Source organism: Plasmodium cynomolgi, chromosome 8 (assembly GCF_000321355.1).
Source record: "Plasmodium cynomolgi strain B DNA, chromosome 8, whole genome shotgun sequence".
Lineage (NCBI taxonomy): Eukaryota > Apicomplexa > Aconoidasida > Haemosporida > Plasmodiidae > Plasmodium > Plasmodium cynomolgi.
In genome coordinates, this window is record NC_020401.1 from 795,717 (window position 1) to 816,335 (window position 20,619).

The following is a 20,619-nucleotide window of genomic DNA, read 5'->3' on the forward strand; positions in this document are numbered from 1 at the left end:
ATAATATTATTACCCATGTGAACTCATCTTTCGTTAGAGTACAAAAAGTTACATTCAAAAGGAACTAATCATGATTATAAAAAAAAAAAAATAAAATACATTCCTGAAAGTTACTGCTACGATTAATCGATGGGGTGTATTGTATACGCATTTTTAAAACCCCCCTTTTGCGTACTTTTTTCTGCCCATACAATATACCGTTCGGCATTTTTTTTTTTTTTTTTGGAGTTTTTTCCTTTTTAATTTTGAGTAAATCGTCCAAAAAATGGCTCCAAATTGGTCATCCGCTTAACCACTTTTATCCTTTCAAAGAATTAAAATTTCTTATGGCCTCTTCAAAATAGCGTTTGATAGTTTTTGTTTTCCTTGCAAGGAATTTGTGTCCCCCTTGTTCATGCTTATGTTTTGTACTTTCCACTATGCACGTATGAGAAGGGACACAAAGACCAGTTAAAAGGGGAGAGTGGCTGGGGGTACACGAACCCCGGGCTTCGTTCGGTTCCTCTCATGCGCGGGCAGTCAGCGTTTGCTACTCGCCACTTGTTGTTTGTTGCCTGCGGTAGGTCGCTTACCACGTCGTCTCGTCACCGTTTCGCCGCGTCGTCGAATAATCTCGTCGTTGAATAATCTCGTCGTCGAATAATCTCGTCGTCGAATAACCACGTCGTTTCTCAGCAGCTTCGTCTCCTAGCAGCTTCGTCTCCTAGCAGCTTCGTCTCTTAGCAGCTTCGTTTCTTAGCCGCTTGGTACGTACCTGCTTGTGCGGTGTCCGTCCTGTCACGAGCCAGCCAGTGAGCTGTACACGCAGGGGAATGTGAGCGAGCAACATCGCGGGCCGCACAAAGGGGAGCCCCACGAAAGGGTGCATCGCATGGCCAAAAAGGGAACGTCGTCGAAGCAAGGCGCTCCAAAATGAACAACAAAAGGAAAAACTACAACCCCAATAGTAAGGCCGATGGGGAAGACCCTCGGCAGGACAGGCCCCCAATCGAGGGTCATCAGTCCATCGCTTACGAGAGTAAAAAAATGAGGAGAGGTCTGTACGGCGCGTCCGAAAGGACCGCCAACAGTGGTGGCAACACGGGGGGCTTATACAGCGGAGAGAGCTCTGGTCTTAACCAATTAACGGACGAAACATACCCTCCAAACTACCCCCTCTACACGAGTCAGGCAAATATCAAAACACACCCCAATCGAAATGCCCCCATGAAAAATAACTCCCTTAACAAATGGCCAAATACGAATACAAGTAGTGAATTCTCTCCTCATAAATTGTATCCAAACAATGAAAAAAAAAAGGATAACTATAGGAGTAAAAATTTTATGAATATGAATCATCCAAATTTAAATTCGTATAACAATTCCAACAGTTGGAAGAACGTCAGGAGGAGGGGGGTTGGACAAAGTATGTCTCGAGAAAATGGGAAGAAACAAAAAATGAAAAGTGGTGACGAGGTGGGGGGTGCCTCGTTTGCGTATGGCAGTGGCGAGCAGGCCGGCCCAGCCACGGTAAGCGGCCTGATTAGCGGCCCGATTGGAGACCCGATCGGCGACCCGAATGACGCCCCCAATGTAAACAGCACCAGCAGTAGTGCCGTCCCGATGATCGAGACGACCCACGGAAACCACGACAACCACGGAAACCACGGAAACCACGGCAACCACGGCAACAGCCTGAGTTACAAAAAAATGAACAGCTTGTCATGCTCCAAAAGTGCCAACTTTGAAAAGGCATCGACACAAAAGTATAGCAATAAATATTACCCCAATATGACTCTGTCCAATATGAGTGACAAGGCGAACAAGGAGGAGGTGGATAAAGGAAAGGTTAAGGATAAAAAAAAAAATTTGAGTTAGGAAAAAATCGAATTTTCTTTCAGAACAAGAAGTGGTTTGATAGTGGCAACACGAATGGCAAAGGCATAGGTGGGGGGTTGGGTACCCACAAGGGGGAGTCGTCCTCTAGTGGTAGGGTGGACACAGATGTGCTGGGAGGTTCTCCAGAGCAGTGGGGCACCAACCTTAGCGGCAATAACGTTATTGGCAGTGACGTGAGCGACGCCAAGCCGGGAAGTGCCCCCCCCCAGGAAAGCGCGCACATTTTAGAAATGCTTTCCAAGTGTCTGAATTCGGTAGGCAACCAAGGAACGGGGGACCTCAAGGCAATATACAACGCGCTGACGCAAAATAAAAGCAAAGAGTCCTTGATGAGCTTGTTGGATAACATAAAGCTTTTGGAGGAGGCGTCCAAAGGGATGCCGCCACCGGGTGGCACAGCCATTGGAGAAAGTTCTGTTGGTGGTCCGTACGACAAAGTGGAGAGTGGGGTGATGGGTGAAAATAAGAATAGAGTGAAAATTGTAAATAGCTCGTTTAATGGCTCATCGAGCGTGTTAACGAATACGGTGAGGGGTGAAATGAGTGCCAGTGGGGAGGGGGGGTCTTTAGGGTTGGGCGGTGCTAGAGGCATTCACGATGTGGGCGCTGCTAATCAAGTTAGCCACGGACTCTATGACAACATTAGAGGTGACAGAAGGGACACTTCAAATGTTGGCTTCGTAGAGCCGTTGGAGATGGGTCTCCAGAAGGGCTTTGCCCCTTGGGGGGAGTCCGGTGGGAGTAAGGGGAATATGGCAGCCGCGGAGTTGCACGGAATTGGGGGAGGGAGGACACGTGTGGACGGGCTCACAAGGGGGGGAAACGCGATGGAAGCAGACAAAGAAGCCAAAGCAGCCAAAGCAGTCAAAGCAGTCAACGCAGTCAACGCAGCCAAAGCAGTCAAAGCAGTCAACGCAGCCAACGCAGCCAACGCAGCCAACGCAGCCAACGCAGCCAACGCAGCAGATGTAGCAGCCGCGCCCAACTCTGCCAACTCAGACAACCCCGCTAGCCGCACCTCCTCGATGCCCATTTTCAGGCAGATCGGAAAGGACCACAGCACAGGGGACAAATGGAAAGACGCAGTGACCAAATTAAACGATCAGAAAACACAAAGCATTTTCGACAAACTAGAAGGGAGCATGAAGAATAACCTAAAAATGACAGAAATTTTTAAAGCCAACCTATTCTATAGTGACAGCAGCCACATGTACAAAAATGCCATGTATAGAAATTATCAACAAATATGGCTGCATAGTGGAAAATTTCTGCAATTGGAAAATATTTTCCACTTTGGAAAAGCGAAGGAGAAGAAAAAAGAAATAAATATAATCGAATATGCAATGAACTGTTCAATTCCGTTTAGCAGTTTTCTACATTTTTTTAACAATTTTTACGAAATTACAGAAAATTATCAATATAAAATTTGCTTCTTTTTGATTTACAAAATAATTATTATGCATGAGGATGATGAGGAATATGGACGGTACTACAATTTGATTATTAAAATACTTAATGGGAACACACTGATTTTTTTTCTTCTCGTGTTGATTAACCTGATGAGGAAGTACTCCTTCAAAATGGTTTATTTTGTGAATTTTATCGAGAGGTTACTTCCAGTAGTAACGAAGGGACCCCGCATGAGCACAGGAGTTGGAAGCGGCATGTCAGCATCATCCCCAGGCACTACCACTCCCAATGGCACAGACAAAGGAATTTTCTTCAACATTCTTTTTTTTAAGTTATTCAGGTTAATATTTTATCGAATCGAATTATTTTCCACACAGAAGAAGCACCTACTGATGCTGTTTTTAAGATACATAAAGAATTTCCTACTCAATATTTGCTCCTCTATTTTGATCACACAGTACCTCTTTATAAAATGTGTGGATCTGATGAACAAGTATAATAATCAGCAATACATTTTGATAAAAACGACCTCTATGGAAATATTTTTGCAACTTTGGAATAACGATTTTTTAAAGGTGTACATTTTGAAGATTGGAAGTCCCCTCCTTCGTTTCCTCATTTTTATCAGCAATGTAGAGTATGTAAATAAAAATATTTTCCCATTAATTTTAACCCCCATTGAGAATACTAATCAGGTGGAGATGAGAGATGCCATCGAGGGGATGGTACACAGGAATAGATATTACACACAGGGGAGGAAGAGATGGAAGCATTACTATAAGAAGTTCGAAAGGAAAAATAAGTGCTCCCTTTTGGTTAGAAGTTACGGTGTTGATGACGTTCAGGAGGTTGTTCTGCTGCCCGCCGAGGAGGAGGAGAAGAAGGAGAGGAAGGAAGGGGAAAAAAACTCCGTGGTGGAGGTGCCTTGTGGGGCAACCCCTCGCACTGATCCATGTGGAGACGTACGGATAGATCCCCGACACGATACGCTACTGGAGCACATTCTGCAAGTACCAAAAAGTTATAACGTTTACAAAGTTGTACTCCCCCCAGATGAAAAGAGCTGCCTCAATTTCATGCTTCAGCTGAATAACCCAAACAATAACTTCCATTTTGATCTCTTCTACAATTTATTTGTTGAGTCAAATTTGGCTAATTTGATTCACGAAAATAAGGTGATATATTATGTGGAGTTTATAAAGAGGTGGGTGACCAAAGTGAAGAAGGGGGATGCACAGGAGAAGGACTCCGGGGAGGAGGACTTCAAGAAAGGAAGTATGAGCGTGCGTGGGCTGGACGGTTTAGTACACGCAGGGGAGGAAGGGGATCTACACATGAAAAGGAGCACTGATTCCCATATGGAGGGTGATTCCTACTTTGGTTTGCATCCCGACCAGCAGAGTGGCTGCATTATTAAGGAGGAGGAAAAGGACCAACCCGCCCGCCTAAAAGAACAACTTTTATTCGACCTGCATGGGATAATCCAACGAAGAAACTGTGTGCTGTCCAAAATATACGGCGCGCATATCAGACTGAGTTTTTTTTTTGGCATTTTCTTCTACAGAAGTTACGATATTTATAGGATTTTGGCTAGCTCACTCGGAATATATGCGAGGAAATTTAAAAATTTTAAAAAGGAGAATCAGAAGGGGATTAAATTTATGAACATCAATAACATTACGCATATTTTGACGGTCACCTTTTTGCTGAAGTTTTTGGCCCACTTGGGGGGACCAGGGGGGAGCGGTGGAGGGGGAAGCGGTGGAGGAGGAAGCGGTGCAGGGGGAAGCGGTGGAGTGGGAAGCGGTGGAGTGGGAAGCGGTGGAGTGGGAAGCGGCGCAGGGGGAAGCGGTGGAGGGGGAAGCGGTGGAGGAGGAATCGGCGCAGGGGGTAGCGGCGGAGTAGGAATCGGCGGAGTAGGAATCGGCGGAGGAGGAATCAGCGGAGGAACCGGAGAGGGCACCACCGGGGGTAGGCCATCACCTCAGGGAGGTGCACCCCATTTGGCAGCTACACACGGGAGAGCCCCACCCCGTTTGACACCGGAGGAGGAAGACTTCCTCGCGTGCTATCGCCTCCTGGAGCACGCCCTGGGAAAGGACACCATCACAGCTAACACCTTCCTGAACTACCTGAATAACGTCATCCTTTATCTACACGAAAGGAAAAGAGAAAATATGGTCCTGAGCGCGATCATCACATTTACCATTTACAATTTCTTAACTCTCATTAGGAAGAAGAAATGCCGAATGGAACATCTGGAGACACTCAGCTTAAGTGAAATATGCAACGATATACATAACAACTGCCTTATAGGGTTCCTATTGAGAGAAAATAATTTTTTTATTGACAGCGAGACGAAATTCACAGAGGTGAAGGATATCCTTTCATTCGAGCTGAAGAACCACATGAAGTTCATCCCAGGAGATATTAACAAGGAGATTTTTCAGCTGGTCCATTTTAAAAAGTACGTTTTCCAAAGGGGGGTATACAAAAAAATTGACATTATAAAAATAGGCAGGCGGAACGCGGTCAACAATCTCTACACCTCGGAGATCCTCAACTATATTTATTACAACACGCTGTATCTGCTTATCCATTTTGTTATGAATATCCGTTTTTATGAGACCGTCTTTAGGAGGACGTACAAGGTGAGGGGTGGCATGGGTGGTGGTGATGGCAGTGCTGGCAGGGGAGGCAGTGCTGGCCAGGTAGACGGCGGGGGGACGTGCAGCTTTGTGCGAACTGGGGGAGCGTTCAGGCAGGGAGGGGTGGCACAAGAAGCGGAGGCAGAAGACGCGGGGGCGGAAGACGCGGGGGCAGAAGAAGCGAAGGCAGAAGACGCGGTGGCAGAAGAAGCGACGGCGGAAGACGCGGGGGCAGGGCAGCCAAACTGGCAGCACTCCCTCACCGTGGTGCTGAAAAAGCAAAATGGGGACAGCTACTGGAGGAAAAAAAGGCATATTATAAAATTTTACAGAAAGGCCAAAAAAAAAATCGTGAAAAAATTGAAGACCTACTTAACTGCCAGCAATGTAAATAAGTTTATGCGCAGCTTGGGGGAGGACAAATTTTTCTTCAACCTTTTTTTCCAGTTTGATAATTCCCCCCTGTTTCTTCACTCGATTTTGCTGGAGGGGGGTGCGCACACTGGCGCGGGCGAAGGTGCGGGCGAAAAGGCAAATTCAAATTTAATGGCAGCTGCAACAGCCTTTGTGAATGCTGATGCGAGTGAGAGTGCCCCTGCGAAGGCGATGGGAGTGACGGGGCCCCTGCGTTGCCGCCACGTGAATATCCTGAAAGGGGTGGAAAACTTCGGCCTCCTCGTTGAAGAGATTAACAAGCTGATTAGCTTTGTGACCCATCGAGGGAAGGCCACGTACAACATCGTCAAATGCGCCTTTGCGAATTTCCCCCTTGTGGCCCATAAAAACAACTTTAGCGTTGAGTTTCGCTTCTACACCATTGTGTGGAGCGATTGGGTGGTGAGTCACAGGGGGGGGGACTCCCCAGTTGGAGTGACCACCGATGAATGGTGCGCCTCCTTCTCCTATGGGGTGCAAAAGGAGTGTGCATTTCATTTCAACGAATTGATAGACCGTGTGGTTAGTACAATTATGGACGCGAATTACTCCAAGGAGAAGATCTTGTGGTGGTCTGAATTTTTTTACACCCTGGGGAACTTTGGCGTGGTGAATTTCCATCTGCTTTTTTATTTGTGCTCCCTGGTGAGGGGGCTGGCCGGGGGGGGTGCAGAAGTGGGGAAGGAAGCGGGGAAGGAAGCAGGGAAGGAAGCGGGGAAGGAAGCAGGGAAGGAAGCGGGGAGGGAAGCAGGGAAGGGAGCAGGGAAAGACGCAGGGAAAGACGCGGGGAAAGACGCGAGGCAATCCGCGAGGCACTCCGCGGGGGACTACCCTCCCCCCGCTGCAAACCGAAGGGACCACTTCCCCCCCCGCTTGTCGCATGCCCTGCGGAGGAAGGTCCAAATCTGCGAGCAGATATACGTGCTGTACCTATTCAGGATAGGCCTCCTCCTGAACGTGAGCCTTTACGAAGCATTCGACTTGCTAACTTCCCTAATCAGTGCTGTTTTTAACTTTGACTTTTTCCAGTTTTACATGAAGAAAAAGAAGTACCATGTAGAGCAGGGGACTCAGGGAGAAGTCCAATCGTTCATCAACAGTGTGAAAGAAGAAGCGAAAAATATTCTGACCAATTACGATGTTAATGTCTTTATAGAGAGCATTATCCATATGAGCGATTCTGTTTTTTTTATGAAAAGCATAAAAATTTTGATTCTTAAGAGCTACTGTTTTGTTAATGTTCTGTTGCACGTTCTGTCCTTGAAGAAAGTAATCCTTGACATGAGCAACGTGGAATGTGTGGACCTTCAGGAGGGGGAGATGGACAGGGGGGAAGACGTGCCTAAAGGGGGGAGGGATAATACCATGGAATGGCCCCAATTGAGTAAATCGAAGGGTAAGAAAGTGGAAATGGTGTGTTCATTTCGTAGTGCTCCCAACGGTGAGGAACCCGAGAAGGATTCGCCTCCCGAGAAGGATTCGCCCCCCGATTGGAGGAACTACGACTCGGCGGAGGAATCGGAGAAGTTTAGCTCGTCAGACAGTAGTGATGGTCATAAGGTGGAAGACCATTTGGACGGTTATGGAAGCTTCTGCAGGGGGAGGCATTTGGAAAAGACTGCTGAAGAGGCGCTTAACAACCGGATGAAAACCCCCAAAGGGGGCCACGGGAACCACGGGGCAGAAAAAAATGGAGGGAAAAAAATGTGGATTTTACAGATCTTCAAATATTTTGATTGCCACTCATTTCTCTGCTTTCGAAAGGACAAAACGGAAGAGGAGCATTTTTACGAAAAAAAATTTCAGAAATTTCTTTTTCCCCCAAAATTTAAAAAAATGGAAAAAAAAAATGGGAAAACAAAAAAAAAGTGATCAAGATTTGTGCAAATTAGTTTATATGTTAAAGAAGCGGTTAATCCAAAACGGAAAATTTTTAAGCATGTATAAGCAAGCCTTCTTCATCAAATGGACATGTCTTCGTATTTTTATTTTGCAAAAGTACCGGTTAAAAATGATTGACAGCTTTGACGCCTTTCAGTACATATACGAAAGAGTAAACTCCGTGGCGCACACCGAAAATTTGCTTTTTAAAATTCCAGCGGATGTGAATTGGGGCGCGCCCTTCGAAGGCAGCGCGGACATTAGGCACCCCTTCCTCATCTCTCTTTGCCACATCAGCCGCCAGTTGGGGGCGCTGTTGCGGCGCCACCGTAAGATGAGCGGTCAGCATGCCGAGATGGAGCAGCGTGCCGAGATAGAGCAGCGTGCCGAGACGGAGCAGCGTGCCATTCGTGACTGCTCAGTACTGCCCAACGAAGAAACCAAACGACAACGAGAAGAGGAAGCACTATTTAACGAGGTGAACATTTATTTAAAAAATTTCACTTTGTCCTTTTATCCATATCTTATAAAGTCGCGTTTTTCCTATGACATATTTTTGAGGCTCCTCAGAATTTACCTGAACATGTATTTAATAACGAAGTGGAGAAACGCCCTCTCTGTGCGCTCTCCCATTTATCTCCTTCTGATGATTTTAGTTCACCACACACATGTGTGCAAGTATGTGATGTTTTCTTACTTCACGAGGGTTAAGCAGTATTTGCGTTCGCATGAACAATCGGAGGAGGATTTGCGCGAAGTTTCGCTGCCACGTGAGGCGTTGCAGGTTTACTTCAGGTATGTAGGGCGAGTCGCCCTCGAGGGATTAACCGCTAAACGTGTTGAGTTCACGCGAATGAGTTGGTATGATGTCCATCTAGCATCGTTCTTCTGTCAGCTTTTTCGCGTGGCGTTCACCATTACGCGTGCTTCTCATTATTTTATTTTATTTTTTTTCCTTTTCAGAGAAAGCGTGGAGTTCTTCCTGCACAACTGCACCCAGGAGGACCTCCAATTTGACGACGTAAAAATCAGCTGCGACGGAAACGCAGTTTCGCTGTTTTATCACATGTTAGTTGGGAATTTTGTGTAGCATTCGTGGGGGAGCTTTTTTGCATATGTAAGGATGGAAGGAAGGGAGAAAAAAAGAAAAAAAAAAAACGCTATGTTGTGCGCACTTCATGGAGAAACGCATATTCCCGCTTGCGCTTATTCGTTTTAGGATGTTTGTCTATTTTTTCGTTCTTCTTTTTTTTGGAAGTGATTAGCTTTTTTTCTTCGTAGTTAAATGCTTTTTTTTTTTCTTTTTTTCCTTGACCCACAAGCAATCCCGAGCTGCGCCAAAACGTTGCACAATTTTGGTCCATCCTTGTGGGGGTCACCCCATTTATCGGCATTTCAAAAAAACTTCCAACCCGTTGTGTGACATTCGCTGCGTTTTCCTTTTTTTGTGTAATTAATTTGAACATTGGGATTGCCACTCGGGAGCTTTTTTACGCGTTACTTCCCTCGTTCGCAGCACCTTGGAAATTCTTTTTTTTCCTTCCCTGGGTGGTTTGTCTGTGGTGGGGTTCGGACATGTCAGCTTGGAGATTCTCAATTGAGCCCGCGCCCTCCCCTCCACTCACCCGCGGGAATGACGTGAATGGCGGGATTGTGAATAGTCACCGTAGCCGCCGTACCAGCCGCACTCTCCATAGTCGCCGTCTTCTTCCCTGTCGCTAGGTCCATTTGATTCGCTTGGCCCGCTTGGCCCGCTTAGCCCGCTCGGCGCGCTGGGTTGGCCCGGGTCGTCCCGTTCCCGCCCTCCGAGGAGCCTCAAGTGCAGCTGGTTAATCTCATCGAAGATGATTTGCGTGAAGAGCAAAATTATCTTTAGCTTGTTCAGGTCACTCTTGCCAAGAGACTTGAAATAATTACGACGATTGTACCTGACGTAGAGTCCCAAATAAGCAACCACCAAAAAAAGGTTCACAGCAATGAACAGGGAATTTTTATTGTATGAGGAGAGAAAGAGGAAATATTTTGAAAAAATGCTGAAAATCAATTCTGGCTTGATAAAATTGAAGTAGACGAGGAGGTCGTATCTGAGTAGGGAAATGATAAATCCAAAAAAGATGGCCATATATTTGAAGAAATAAAATTTTATGTTTTGAATTCGAAGGGACCTGTTTTGCTTCACAACTTGTTCGTTGTCAGAGATTCTTTTCAAACAGGTGCTTCGTATTTTTTCAAGGTCTCTTTTGAGCATGTAGATGCTTTGGTTGCTCTTCAGGTCGATCGTTTCGTCTATTTTGAATAGCAGCTCGTGTATCATGTTAAGTTCCCGCACGTCTTCATTGCGCATGCGGGGGTGCACGCCGGTGTGCATACCACTGCGCATGCCCGGGGGGAGGTAGGCGGAGCTTCTCCCGTTGACGTGGTGGTCACTGTCCGTCAGGAAGGGCTCGCGGCACACGTCATTATCCACACCGGGGAAGTAGCTCCCGCGGGGGTAGTCCCCTTTGGCGTAGTGCCCGTATCTGTTCAGCCCAGCGTTTCCATTCCCCAAAATGAGATACTCCTCCGGGATGCTTCTCCTTTGAGAGTACCTCGAATTGCCATGCCTACTATCCATGTGGTCATCCTGTTCATCCCGACACAAATCATTTTTCACTCTCCTCCCATACTCATCATGCTCATATTGAATGTTACAGCTAAATCTGTTTCTTCTTTCATGATTATATTTTCGATTAGCTCCTTCGAGCTTCTCCTTTTCATATTTCCATTTTTCCTTTTTAAGTAAGTCGCTTGGAATTTCGGGAAGATAGATGGTTAAAAATTCGAGCACTTTATACGTGTTGTTTGCACTATCGTTCATATCGGAGTACTTTAATTTGTTTGCTTCATCTAGTTGGTGTAGCTTGTCGACGTTCATAGCTCGTCCTCGACCACCACTCGTCCTATTGATGTAGTTGCTTATGCTTGTATGGATTAGACTGTAGATAGTAGTTACTACTTCGTAGATGAGGACAAGGAAGAATATGCTCATGTTTTTCAGGCAGTCTCCGTAGTTTATTTTTTTTTCGAACAGCTTGTCTAGGTGTGTTTTAAGCTTCCTTTCGTTTGATTTGGACGGATCGGTCCGTTTGGTAGGAGACTGCCCCATCGGGGCATTTCCCACGGGAGCTTTCCCCACCGGGGGTTGCCCTCCTTTTCGCATCGAGTTTAATCGACCGATGCCCCCCTTGATGGCATTCCCCGAGCTCAGTATTTTGTCCTTAAACGAGTTGTAACTTTTGGTCATAATTTTTTTCAAAATTCCGCCTGTCTCTTCTTCGCTAGTAGTTTTCTCCTGTACACGTTCACCTTTCCTGTGTTGTGTTGGGAAGTTCTTCTGGTCTCCCCTATAGGAGAGTTGCCGATCGTCTTGGTATGGTTCCCCCTCACCGTGGTAGTGGCCTCCCTCACCGTAGTAGTGGTCTCCTTCACCGTGGTAGTGGCCTCCCTCACCGTGGTAGTGGTCTCCTTCACCATAGCTACGTCCTGCTTGGTTATATCCCCCCTCTTCTTCCTCCCCGTAGCACTGCCCTACATCGTCCATGTCGCCCCGGTCCACTTCCCCCCTCGCGCTACGGAGGGAGCTCCTGGAGGCAAAGGCGCCGCGGAAACTCCCCCGTTGCGTGGTTCTTCGGCTAATCATTTTGGTGAGCATTTTGGGGAACAGCAGGACCTTTTGGAAGGACCGAATGGATCGATTGAAGAACTCGTTTATAATGTGGCCGTTTTTGCTCAGTGGGTTGCGCCAATCCAATGGGCCTCTCCAACCCCGTTCGCTCTGCCATCCCCGTTCGCTCTGCCAACCCCGTTCGCCGTGTTCGTTCCCTCCGGTGTGGTGACCCCCGTAAGGATTGATTTGTGCCCCGTGTACAAGGGAAGTGGCCCCGTTTGTGTTGGCCAAGCTATACCTAAACAAATTCAAGCTTCTTAAAAAATACTGAGTGAGGTAGAAGACCACTCTGTAGAGGTTAACCTTTTGGATCATGTCAATTCTGGTGAGACAGATGGTGACTTTATTTAACTGATTATCCATGAGGTAGTTAATAATTCTAAGTAGTCTGTTATTTATAGAAAACTGATTAGAATCGATAAAGAGGAAAATTGCATCTACATATTTGGACAGATTCATGATAATTTCATCATACTCGACATCAGATATATCATTGATTCCACTGGTATCTAAAAAAGATACAGAATTGATTCTGTTCATATATTTGGTGAGATTATTCTGGTAGCAGATTTTTCCAAAAATATATTTCTTAACATTATGTGCCTTTTTTCGTAGCTTTTGAAATGGCATGAACAGATAATCACAGTTTTCTCCTGACAGAATTATTTTCTTGCTTTGGTTGTGTTTATCCATGCTAGGTATAGGACTACCAGGAGCGGAGAGATCCTCTTCGTTGGGATCACCCATATAATCAGTATTATTCTGAGGAGTGTATCTTTCCCTACTGTAGTGAGAAGAGCCATAAGATCCACCCCTATTCCTGTATCTGTTCACAAGCCCAAATTGGTAGTTGGCATTATTTAACCTCTTAAAATTAAATTTGAACTTATTTTTTATATCTACGTAGGTAATTTCATTTTTCTTGGCAATCGAATTCGTGTTTTGAACGTAACTTTCGGTGAACCAATTAATGAAGGAGCTCTTTCCACTTTGAGGATTTCCCAGTAGCAGGACGGTAGTTTTTTTGTGGAAAACGGAGATGTCTACATTTAAATAGTCACTTATGAGGTTTAAGTTCAAATCATTTATGCAGATGCTGTTGTTGCTGTTGTTTACGTTTTTTAAATTTGTGTACCTCGACTGCTTGTTGTATATTTGGTCTATTCGGTTCAGTACATCTGCGATGAAGTGGTCGTTTTCTTCCCTCAGGTGGGTGGTGTCTCCGGTTAGGTAGTATTCACTATTTGGGTTACGCTCATCGATGTTTCTACTGTTGAGAGTTTCACTCGGTCCACATGTGGCTGCTGAGTTGGCCGCTTGTGTGGCTCCTTTCGCGGCTGCATGAGCCTCCCTCTGGGCCCCCCCTTCTTCATCGTTGCTACTATTGCAGCTGTAGCAGGAGTAGGCCCCCTCTTCGGCCTCCTCCCCCTCCTTGGACATGACCTTTCCGCTGGAATACTCCTTGGTCATTTGTTCCTTCTTGGATCGGTAATTTGCCAGCAACTTATTGTAGCGCTCAAACATCAGCTCGTTCTTCCTATCCGTTTTGGCCTCCCCATTTTGTAGTTGTTCATTTTTATCCCCCCTCTGGTGATCCATCTGCAAATTTTTTTCTCCCTCCTCTGCATTGGCTGCCTCGTAATAGTAATTATTGTACGAGTTGAAATTTATTTGTCTTACTTCATCGTCGTACTCCTCCTCTTCGTAGTCATCGTCATCGTCGTCCTCCTCGTCGTCTTCCTCGTCGTCGCCAATTTGGTAGTCTTCGTCGTCATCGTCGTCATCGTCGTCATCGTCCTCCTCGTCTTCCTCGTCTTCCTCCTCTTCGTCTTCCTCCTCTTCGTCGTCCTCCTCTTCCTCCACCTCTGCGCCGTCGTAGGCCTGCTGGTGGGGACCCCTCCCCACCACACAGCTGTTGCCTTTCTTGTCTGCCTTACTAAACTTAACGGCTTTGTCTAAATAGTCCATTTCCATCAGACCCAGTTTTTTTTTTTTCTGATTGTGCATGATATTTTTGTAGTTATTCATATTCATTTTATTATTTTGGCAGTTTTCGTCATTTCGGTAATTTTCGTTATTTCGGTAATTTTCATCGTTCGGGCTGTTGAGCCCGTTTTGCGCGTTGGCGCCTTTGACGTACATGTTTGTATGGGGAGGTGTTCAAGTGAGTAGAGACCGATGGGTGAGGATGAGCTGCTCGAAGGAGAGGCACGACAAATGGAGAGGGACCCTTCTGAGGTAAGAAGACGAACGGAGGAATTCCCTCATGTGCAAATATATTTTTACGCATGTACGTTTTTCACGTGTATGTGGTGCTTCCGGGGCTTCTCTACTTTATAGGGTTCCGCGTCAAAAGGGGGAACTTCAAGAAAAGTATGGCACTTCCTGGCAAACTTATGACCCCTCGTGTCTAGTGAGGTTGTGTGCATACTGTTAAGTTCAGCTCTTTCCCTTTTTTTTTTTTTTTTTTTTTTTTTTTTTTTTTTTGTCCCTAGCGTTGAGAGATTTCACGCTTCTTTTACCACTCCGCGTCTCCCTTTCGACATGGGGATAATTTTTTTTTCCTTCAGTCTTATCCCCACCTTGCAGGGCTTCAACTCGGCCAGTAGCTTTCCCTTTTCGAGGCGGCTCTCCACTGCGCACGTGCAAAAATGCGCTTCCGCGGTGCCCATGCGGGTCCCCCCCATAAAGAGGTAGACATGATTCGTTTTTCTTTCTCGCTTTGGACACTTTTGTCACTTTGCCGCTTTCGTCACTTTTGTCACATTGTCACTTTGTCGCTTTTGTCACTTTGCCGCTTTCGTCACTTTTGTCACTTTTTTTTCTTTTTTTCAGCGAGGTGGGGCATGCAAGACAGGTTGCCCGGTGTTCACGTGTAGATACGTGTATATATGTACACATATGTGTGTTTTTTTTTTTTTTTTCTCCCCCCCTTTTGTTGCTTCTTGCAAGGGGAGCAAAATGGTGGACCTAAGGTGAGGGCCTTTCCAACATAGGGCCTTCTCTTACAGCTTAAAGTTGGACGTTAACGTTCCTTTTCGAATGGAGCAAATGGGTGGGATGGCTAGCTGGCCCATGTTCGTGGGCATGATAGAGGGCACAACGTTGATCGCGTTGAGCGGGCTGAGCGGATGATCGGATGATCGGCCACACTGCGGTTACGTGACTCTTTTTCTTATGGATAACCTTTTTTTATGGATGGCCTTTTTTTATGGATGGCCTTTTTTTTTTTAATGGATCCCTTTGGCTTCTTGAATAAATGGAAAAGGAAAAGCTGCCACAAGTTGGGACGTATTATGTTGCAAGGTCTCCTTTTTGATAATTGCCTCGGGGAGGGATTTCTTCCCCCCCCTCCAAACCCAAAACATACATTAATACACACGTACATGTGTCAGACTACTTAGCATTCCTTTTGAATATGTTTTCAAAATGGGGGTGAGGATGACCCATCGGAACAGGACCAGGACCCCTTCCTTTTTTCTTGCTCGTGGAAGTGGTTTGTACGTACGTAAGCAAATTGCTATACAAGTGTTTGATGTTGTAGTGTTCCTCGTGGGGCATACCTCCCCATTGGGGCTGTCTTCCAGCTTTTTTCGCAAATGGGTAGACCAGCAGGAACAGGTGGGAACCCACGCCATTCCAATTTTGACAAGTAGTCGATAAAGTGGACGTAAAAAAAAAAAAACTTCCACGTTGTACCTTTTTGCAACGCCTGCAATGAGGAGAAGGCAGCTCCCCTGCTCCGCCTCATCACATCACTATTCGGTGAAAAAAAAAAAACCAACACATACGTGCGCACAGTACAGTACATAAAACAATGAGCGCGCAAAACCGCTTGGGCGAGTGGTGTTACGCGAAATTGCTATAAATGGCAACACAGCTAAGTAAAGAAATTTATTTAAACGTTCGTTTAGCTTTATTTCGTCCCATTTTCCGCGTCAGTCCTCATTTTTGGAGGCGCCTTTTTTTTCCCCCCCCCGCTGCACGCGTAAACTGTGCATTCGTCTTTGCAAAGTTGCGCAAAAAGGGCAATTAAAATGAAAAGGAAATTTGTTCGCCATTCATATGGGATTACACTCATTTTTTAAAAACAGGACGAGTGTACTTCTTTCTTTTGACACCCCCAAGGAGGGTTTTGTTATATGCTTGTAGTGATTATTTTATTTTTATTTTATTTTTTTATTTTTTTTTTTCCATCCCGGGGGGAGTGAAAATCGCTCGATCTGTGCATAGCCATACCATTTCGAGGGGAAAAAAAAAAAAAAAAAATGATATCGTATGAACGGGCATGCTCACCATAGCATGACATAACATGCGCAATAAGCGGAAGAAACGAAGGAGCACGCTAAGCAGGCGGTGATGCCAAGAAAGGGGTCCTCTCCGAAGGAGTGCCCCACCGCGGTGAGCCCACGTAGCAACCACGTTGCCACACGGAAAAGAAGCGTACAATATGTTTGGAAGATGCATACGGAAGCCTTTTCGAAACGACTATTCAACCTGTTGAGAGTTAATCGAATGATTTTTTGTGGCCCATGTAGGTGCGCGTACCATTTTGAGAAAACCAACATTCCCAGCAAAGGGGCATATGGTGCGCATGTAAAAGGGGAGGCAGCCAACCGGTTGGACCACTTGGTTGTGAGGATAAGCCGGAATAAGAGAAGCGACACGTTTGAGGAGTTTGAGGAGTTTGAGAAGTCGGTGGGGGGGAGATTGGCGTCCCATCCGGCGGATAGCCAAGCCGAATTGGGGGCAAAGTTTGGCACAAAAGGTGGCGCAAAAAGTGGCACAAAAAGTGGTGCAAAAAGTGGCGCAAATGGTAGAACAAATAGTGGCACAAAAAGTGGTACACACTTTGCGGCGAGTTTGGGCCCAAATGATGAAGGTGCAAAGCGGGGGAAGGAGTATCTGCTGAACGAATTAAACGAGTTTGTCTCCGTGGATAGGCGGGGAGAGGAAGGTGGCGGTACGGTGAAATGCTCCACCCAGAGTGAAGACCCCAACGCGAGCGGGCAGGCTACCCCGAGTGGGCACTCCAAGCAGCGTGGCCCCCCCGTGGGCGGCGATCACGATGAAGAAATAAAGCTGGAAAGGCTATTAAAGAAGAGACAAGGAATAAAAAAAGACATCGTAACGATAACGGAAAAGGCAAAGGAAGAAATTAAAAAGTTAGTGAAAGAATATCGTAGCAAGAAAGATGAGGACAAAAATTATGTTTTAAAATTATTTTACATAATCAAGGGATGCAATGGATTGACTCACTCATTCAATTTCGTCCACAGGAATGAGCTCCATGCGAATGACGAACTCATTTTCGAAGACGACTGTAGAAAGAACATCCTCCTAGCGATTGATAGCAAGTGTATCCTGTACGTCATTAACACGACGCTTGATTATTACCGGGACGACCTGACGGAGCGGTTTATCTTCACGAACCCGAACGTCACGTCCGTGTGTCCCTGCGGCACGAGCTTCCACTTTAATCGCGGCGGGGGCTGATTCGCACGTACGGAGCTGCACGCATGGATAGATGCATAGCCACCAGCATAGATAGATGCATAGCCACCTGCATAGATAGGTGCACAGATAGATGCACAGATGGATGCATATCCGCACACATGCTTGTGCGACCGCCCCACACACACCTTCCTGTGCTCACGCCTTTTTTTCCCGTGCGGCCTTGCCGAAATGAACCCCACCTCAATGCCCCCATTTTTATTTTGGAAAAACGGCCTGCTCAGCGAGGAGTAGAGTCTTCTTCTCACAGGGCGCCGTCATTTTGCATTTTGATCGTCTGCAGCAAACTATCTATGTCGATTTCACCCTCCTTGACGTAGTTTAAGTCCTGCGATGTGAATAGGTGAAGGAAAACGGTAAAGCGATATAGCGGTGGGGAGAATTGGCGTGCAAATGATAAGTCGCAGGACGAAGCGCTCCTCGAGGGGGAGGCGCTTCCCCATGTGAGGGCATCTCTGCCATATTACCTTCGGGTACAAATTGGCGTTCTTCTTGTAGATCGCCTCATCCTTCGTAATGCAGTAGTAGAGGACGTCATCACAAACGAACATATCAAACTGGGATTCCTCTTTGGCAGTACCGGTTTGGTTGTCCTCCCCCAACTTCTCCATTCCCTGCGTGAAATGCTGCGAACGCTCCTTTGTGGTAGTCGCCATGTGCACCTCGCCGCTTCCCCTTTTACGGATCGTTAGAGGTTCTACTGCAAAAGAGGAAGCATCCATTTTGTAGATGCCCCGACCATTTGGGTACCCCTGATGTGTATCCTTCTCTACAGGGGAATCCACCCCATCGGTGAACAAATAGTTAGTCAAAAATTTGTTTGTAAAGATAGGATGCTTATTTTTGAAGAGCCAGCTTTTGGCATTTATGAGGAGAATTTTTTTCTTGTTCGTTTTTTTCAAGGAGTGGATATATAACTGCAAAATGTAGTGGTCCTGGGGGAAGGTATCCTTAATGTGTTTTTTGAAGAAAAAATTTATGGTGTGTATGATATCTTCAATTACGTCTGGTTTGGACAAAAAATCGAAGTAATAATTGAGACATTTTTGAGACACAGCCACTACACTGTTGCAATAAACGTACACATCGAAGAGGAAGCAGAGGTTGAGATTTACGTATTTTGAGAGACTGAGGTAGTTGTCTCTGTTCGTTTCCTTTTTCTTCAACGTTTTGTAAACATCTGTGCAGCTTTTTAACATTAGCAAGGCATCATATAGAGTGTTAACCTCTAGGCTGAAGCTATTGACGAATGATCCCTTCCTCATATTTTTGTAATTAACTCGGAGGAAGGCACTTCCGTTGAGTGCCTCTATAGCTTGTTGTATTTCCTCTAGTTGGCTTCGAAACTGTTCACTTTTGAATAGGTTCCTTCTTTTTCGTTTTTCGCATTTTTCATCACGGATGTTATCATGAGTGAGTTCGTTCTTGTGGCATTTCAACCCCGTCTCTTCTTCCATACCGGTGTCACAACCCATGTGTGCACTTTTCATATCTGAGTGACTGACTTCCTCTAACTCTCCCGATGATGCATCTGAATATGAATCGAACGACGAGTACTCGTTGTCTTCTTCCTGCACAACCCGTAGCCTATTCCGCTTGACATAACTTGGGAGGAAAATCGAATCGAGAAGGAGGTACTCGATAAATTCTTCATTCAATTTTATGTGTCTCGATTTTATCATGATGTTATGATACTGTTCATATAATTCTTTGTACCTTATGGAGTTGCTTTTTTTCAACGTGGAGTTGTAAAATTGGGGTTCGAACAGGTCGAACAAGAAGGCGTTGATTCGGTGGATTTCGCTTTGTATGTCATTTTTTGTCGATGGGGTGGAGGGATAACACCATTCGTGAAAATTTTGGAATAAAATTTTTTTTCCTCCAACTTGGTTTCTCCGCTTATCGAGTGGAACTTGATGGCGCTCAGCACCCGGTCGACGATTTCGCGCTCTTCGCCCTGCGGGATGGGGGCCTTCATGGTGTTCGTGGCGTCGGCGGCGTCTGCAGCGTTGATGGCGTTTCTTCTGAGCACCATTTTGAGTTGGTTTTGCCTTGCCGGAGCGGGGGTTCGCGTGGCTACCCCTTTCGATGTGTCTGCCCCGTATGGCTGACCTCCCCCGTTTGGCCCCTTCCCCCCTTGTGCTTCCTTCGGGTCGGCATCTCCCATCTCGCACCCCCCCGTGACAATCCCGCCAAGGTTGTAGTTCCACTTCCTGCTAATCAGGGTGCATTCGTTAGAAATCACCGTCGCGACGCCGCTGTCTAGGTTCAGATCGACTCCTACATTAACCAAGTTGTGGTTATACTCCACGTCTGCTTCATCAGTACTGAGTAAAAGAAACCCGTCCAGGTGTATATGACGGACCCTTTGGAGGGGTTGATCATAACCACGTAGTCCTCTCCCATCTTCGCCCTTCACTCCATGCCCGCTGTCTTCCATCCGCATCTTCAATTCTCGTGCCTTCTCCTTTACTTGAGCCCAACGAGAATCTTTCACTTTACGTGAGTTCAGAATCAGGTGGATGGTCTCAAAATTGTTCATCAAATATTCATAAAGGAATGAACTCAACAGGACAGAGTCATCACCAAGGGGGTGAGTCACGCACAGGCAGTCGTCCGCCATGCTTTCTGCCTCCGTTGCTTCGTCTACTTGGGCTACTTCGCTTACTTCGCTTACTTCGCCTACTTCGCTTACTTCTCCTACTTCGCTTACTTCTCCTACTTCGTCTACTTGGCCTACTTCGCTTACTTCTACTACTTCGTCTACTTCACCCTTTTGGGGGATTCCTCCCTTGTCGCTGTGTATACCATTGTGGGCAGTGATCATTTTTGCGAAGCGACTGAATCGTGTTCTTTCTCGATACAGCGCAGACGTTCAATATACTCCCTCTGTGTTGCGATTCGGGCATATGGCAAAGCTGTAAATTTTGGACGCCCCCCTTCCGAGCAGCTCCAACAGGGGAACTCTGTGCGCACGAAGTAGGTACCAATGGCCCACTCCGTTCTTAACTAACAACGAGCAAAGGAGACATGCGTGCATTTATCTATGCTATGTTCTCCTAAGATGTGAAGCTTGATGACATATGCATGTACGCGACGGGATGTAGCCATGAACTATTTCATCCCAGGAAAGTTAAAAATGATAAC

General features: G+C 46.1%; 4 protein-coding genes across 4 annotated transcripts; 2 read left to right on the forward strand and 2 right to left on the reverse strand.

Annotated features, from left to right (window-relative positions):
- Nucleotides 1-912: 912 nt before the first annotated feature.
- PCYB_082710 (hypothetical protein) lies at nt 913-9,342 on the forward strand (the record flags this gene model as incomplete). The annotated part of the gene is made up of 4 exons (XM_004222009.1): nt 913-1,827; nt 1,881-8,243; nt 8,383-9,047; nt 9,216-9,342. 2 exons carry the CDS (start codon nt 913-915, stop codon nt 8,241-8,243), a joined length of 7,278 nt encoding a protein of 2,425 aa, XP_004222057.1. The 3' UTR covers nt 8,383-9,047; nt 9,216-9,342.
- A 533-nt stretch (nt 9,343-9,875) lies between these two features.
- On the reverse strand, nt 9,876-13,001 carry PCYB_082720 (hypothetical protein; the record flags this gene model as incomplete). Its single annotated transcript, XM_004222010.1, has 1 exon — nt 9,876-13,001. A coding segment is annotated over one exon (3,123 nt), but the record flags the coding sequence as incomplete, so codon positions are not given.
- A 3,495-nt stretch (nt 13,002-16,496) lies between these two features.
- On the forward strand, nt 16,497-17,454 carry PCYB_082730 (HesB-like domain containing protein; the record flags this gene model as incomplete). The annotated part of the gene is made up of 1 exon (XM_004222011.1): nt 16,497-17,454. A coding segment is annotated over one exon (957 nt), but the record flags the coding sequence as incomplete, so codon positions are not given.
- A 262-nt stretch (nt 17,455-17,716) lies between these two features.
- On the reverse strand, nt 17,717-20,299 carry PCYB_082740 (D123; the record flags this gene model as incomplete). Its single annotated transcript, XM_004222012.1, has 3 exons — nt 17,717-17,800; nt 17,940-19,275; nt 19,359-20,299. 3 exons carry the CDS (start codon nt 20,297-20,299, stop codon nt 17,717-17,719), a joined length of 2,361 nt encoding a protein of 786 aa, XP_004222060.1.
- Between the last annotated feature and the right edge of the window lie 320 nt (nt 20,300-20,619).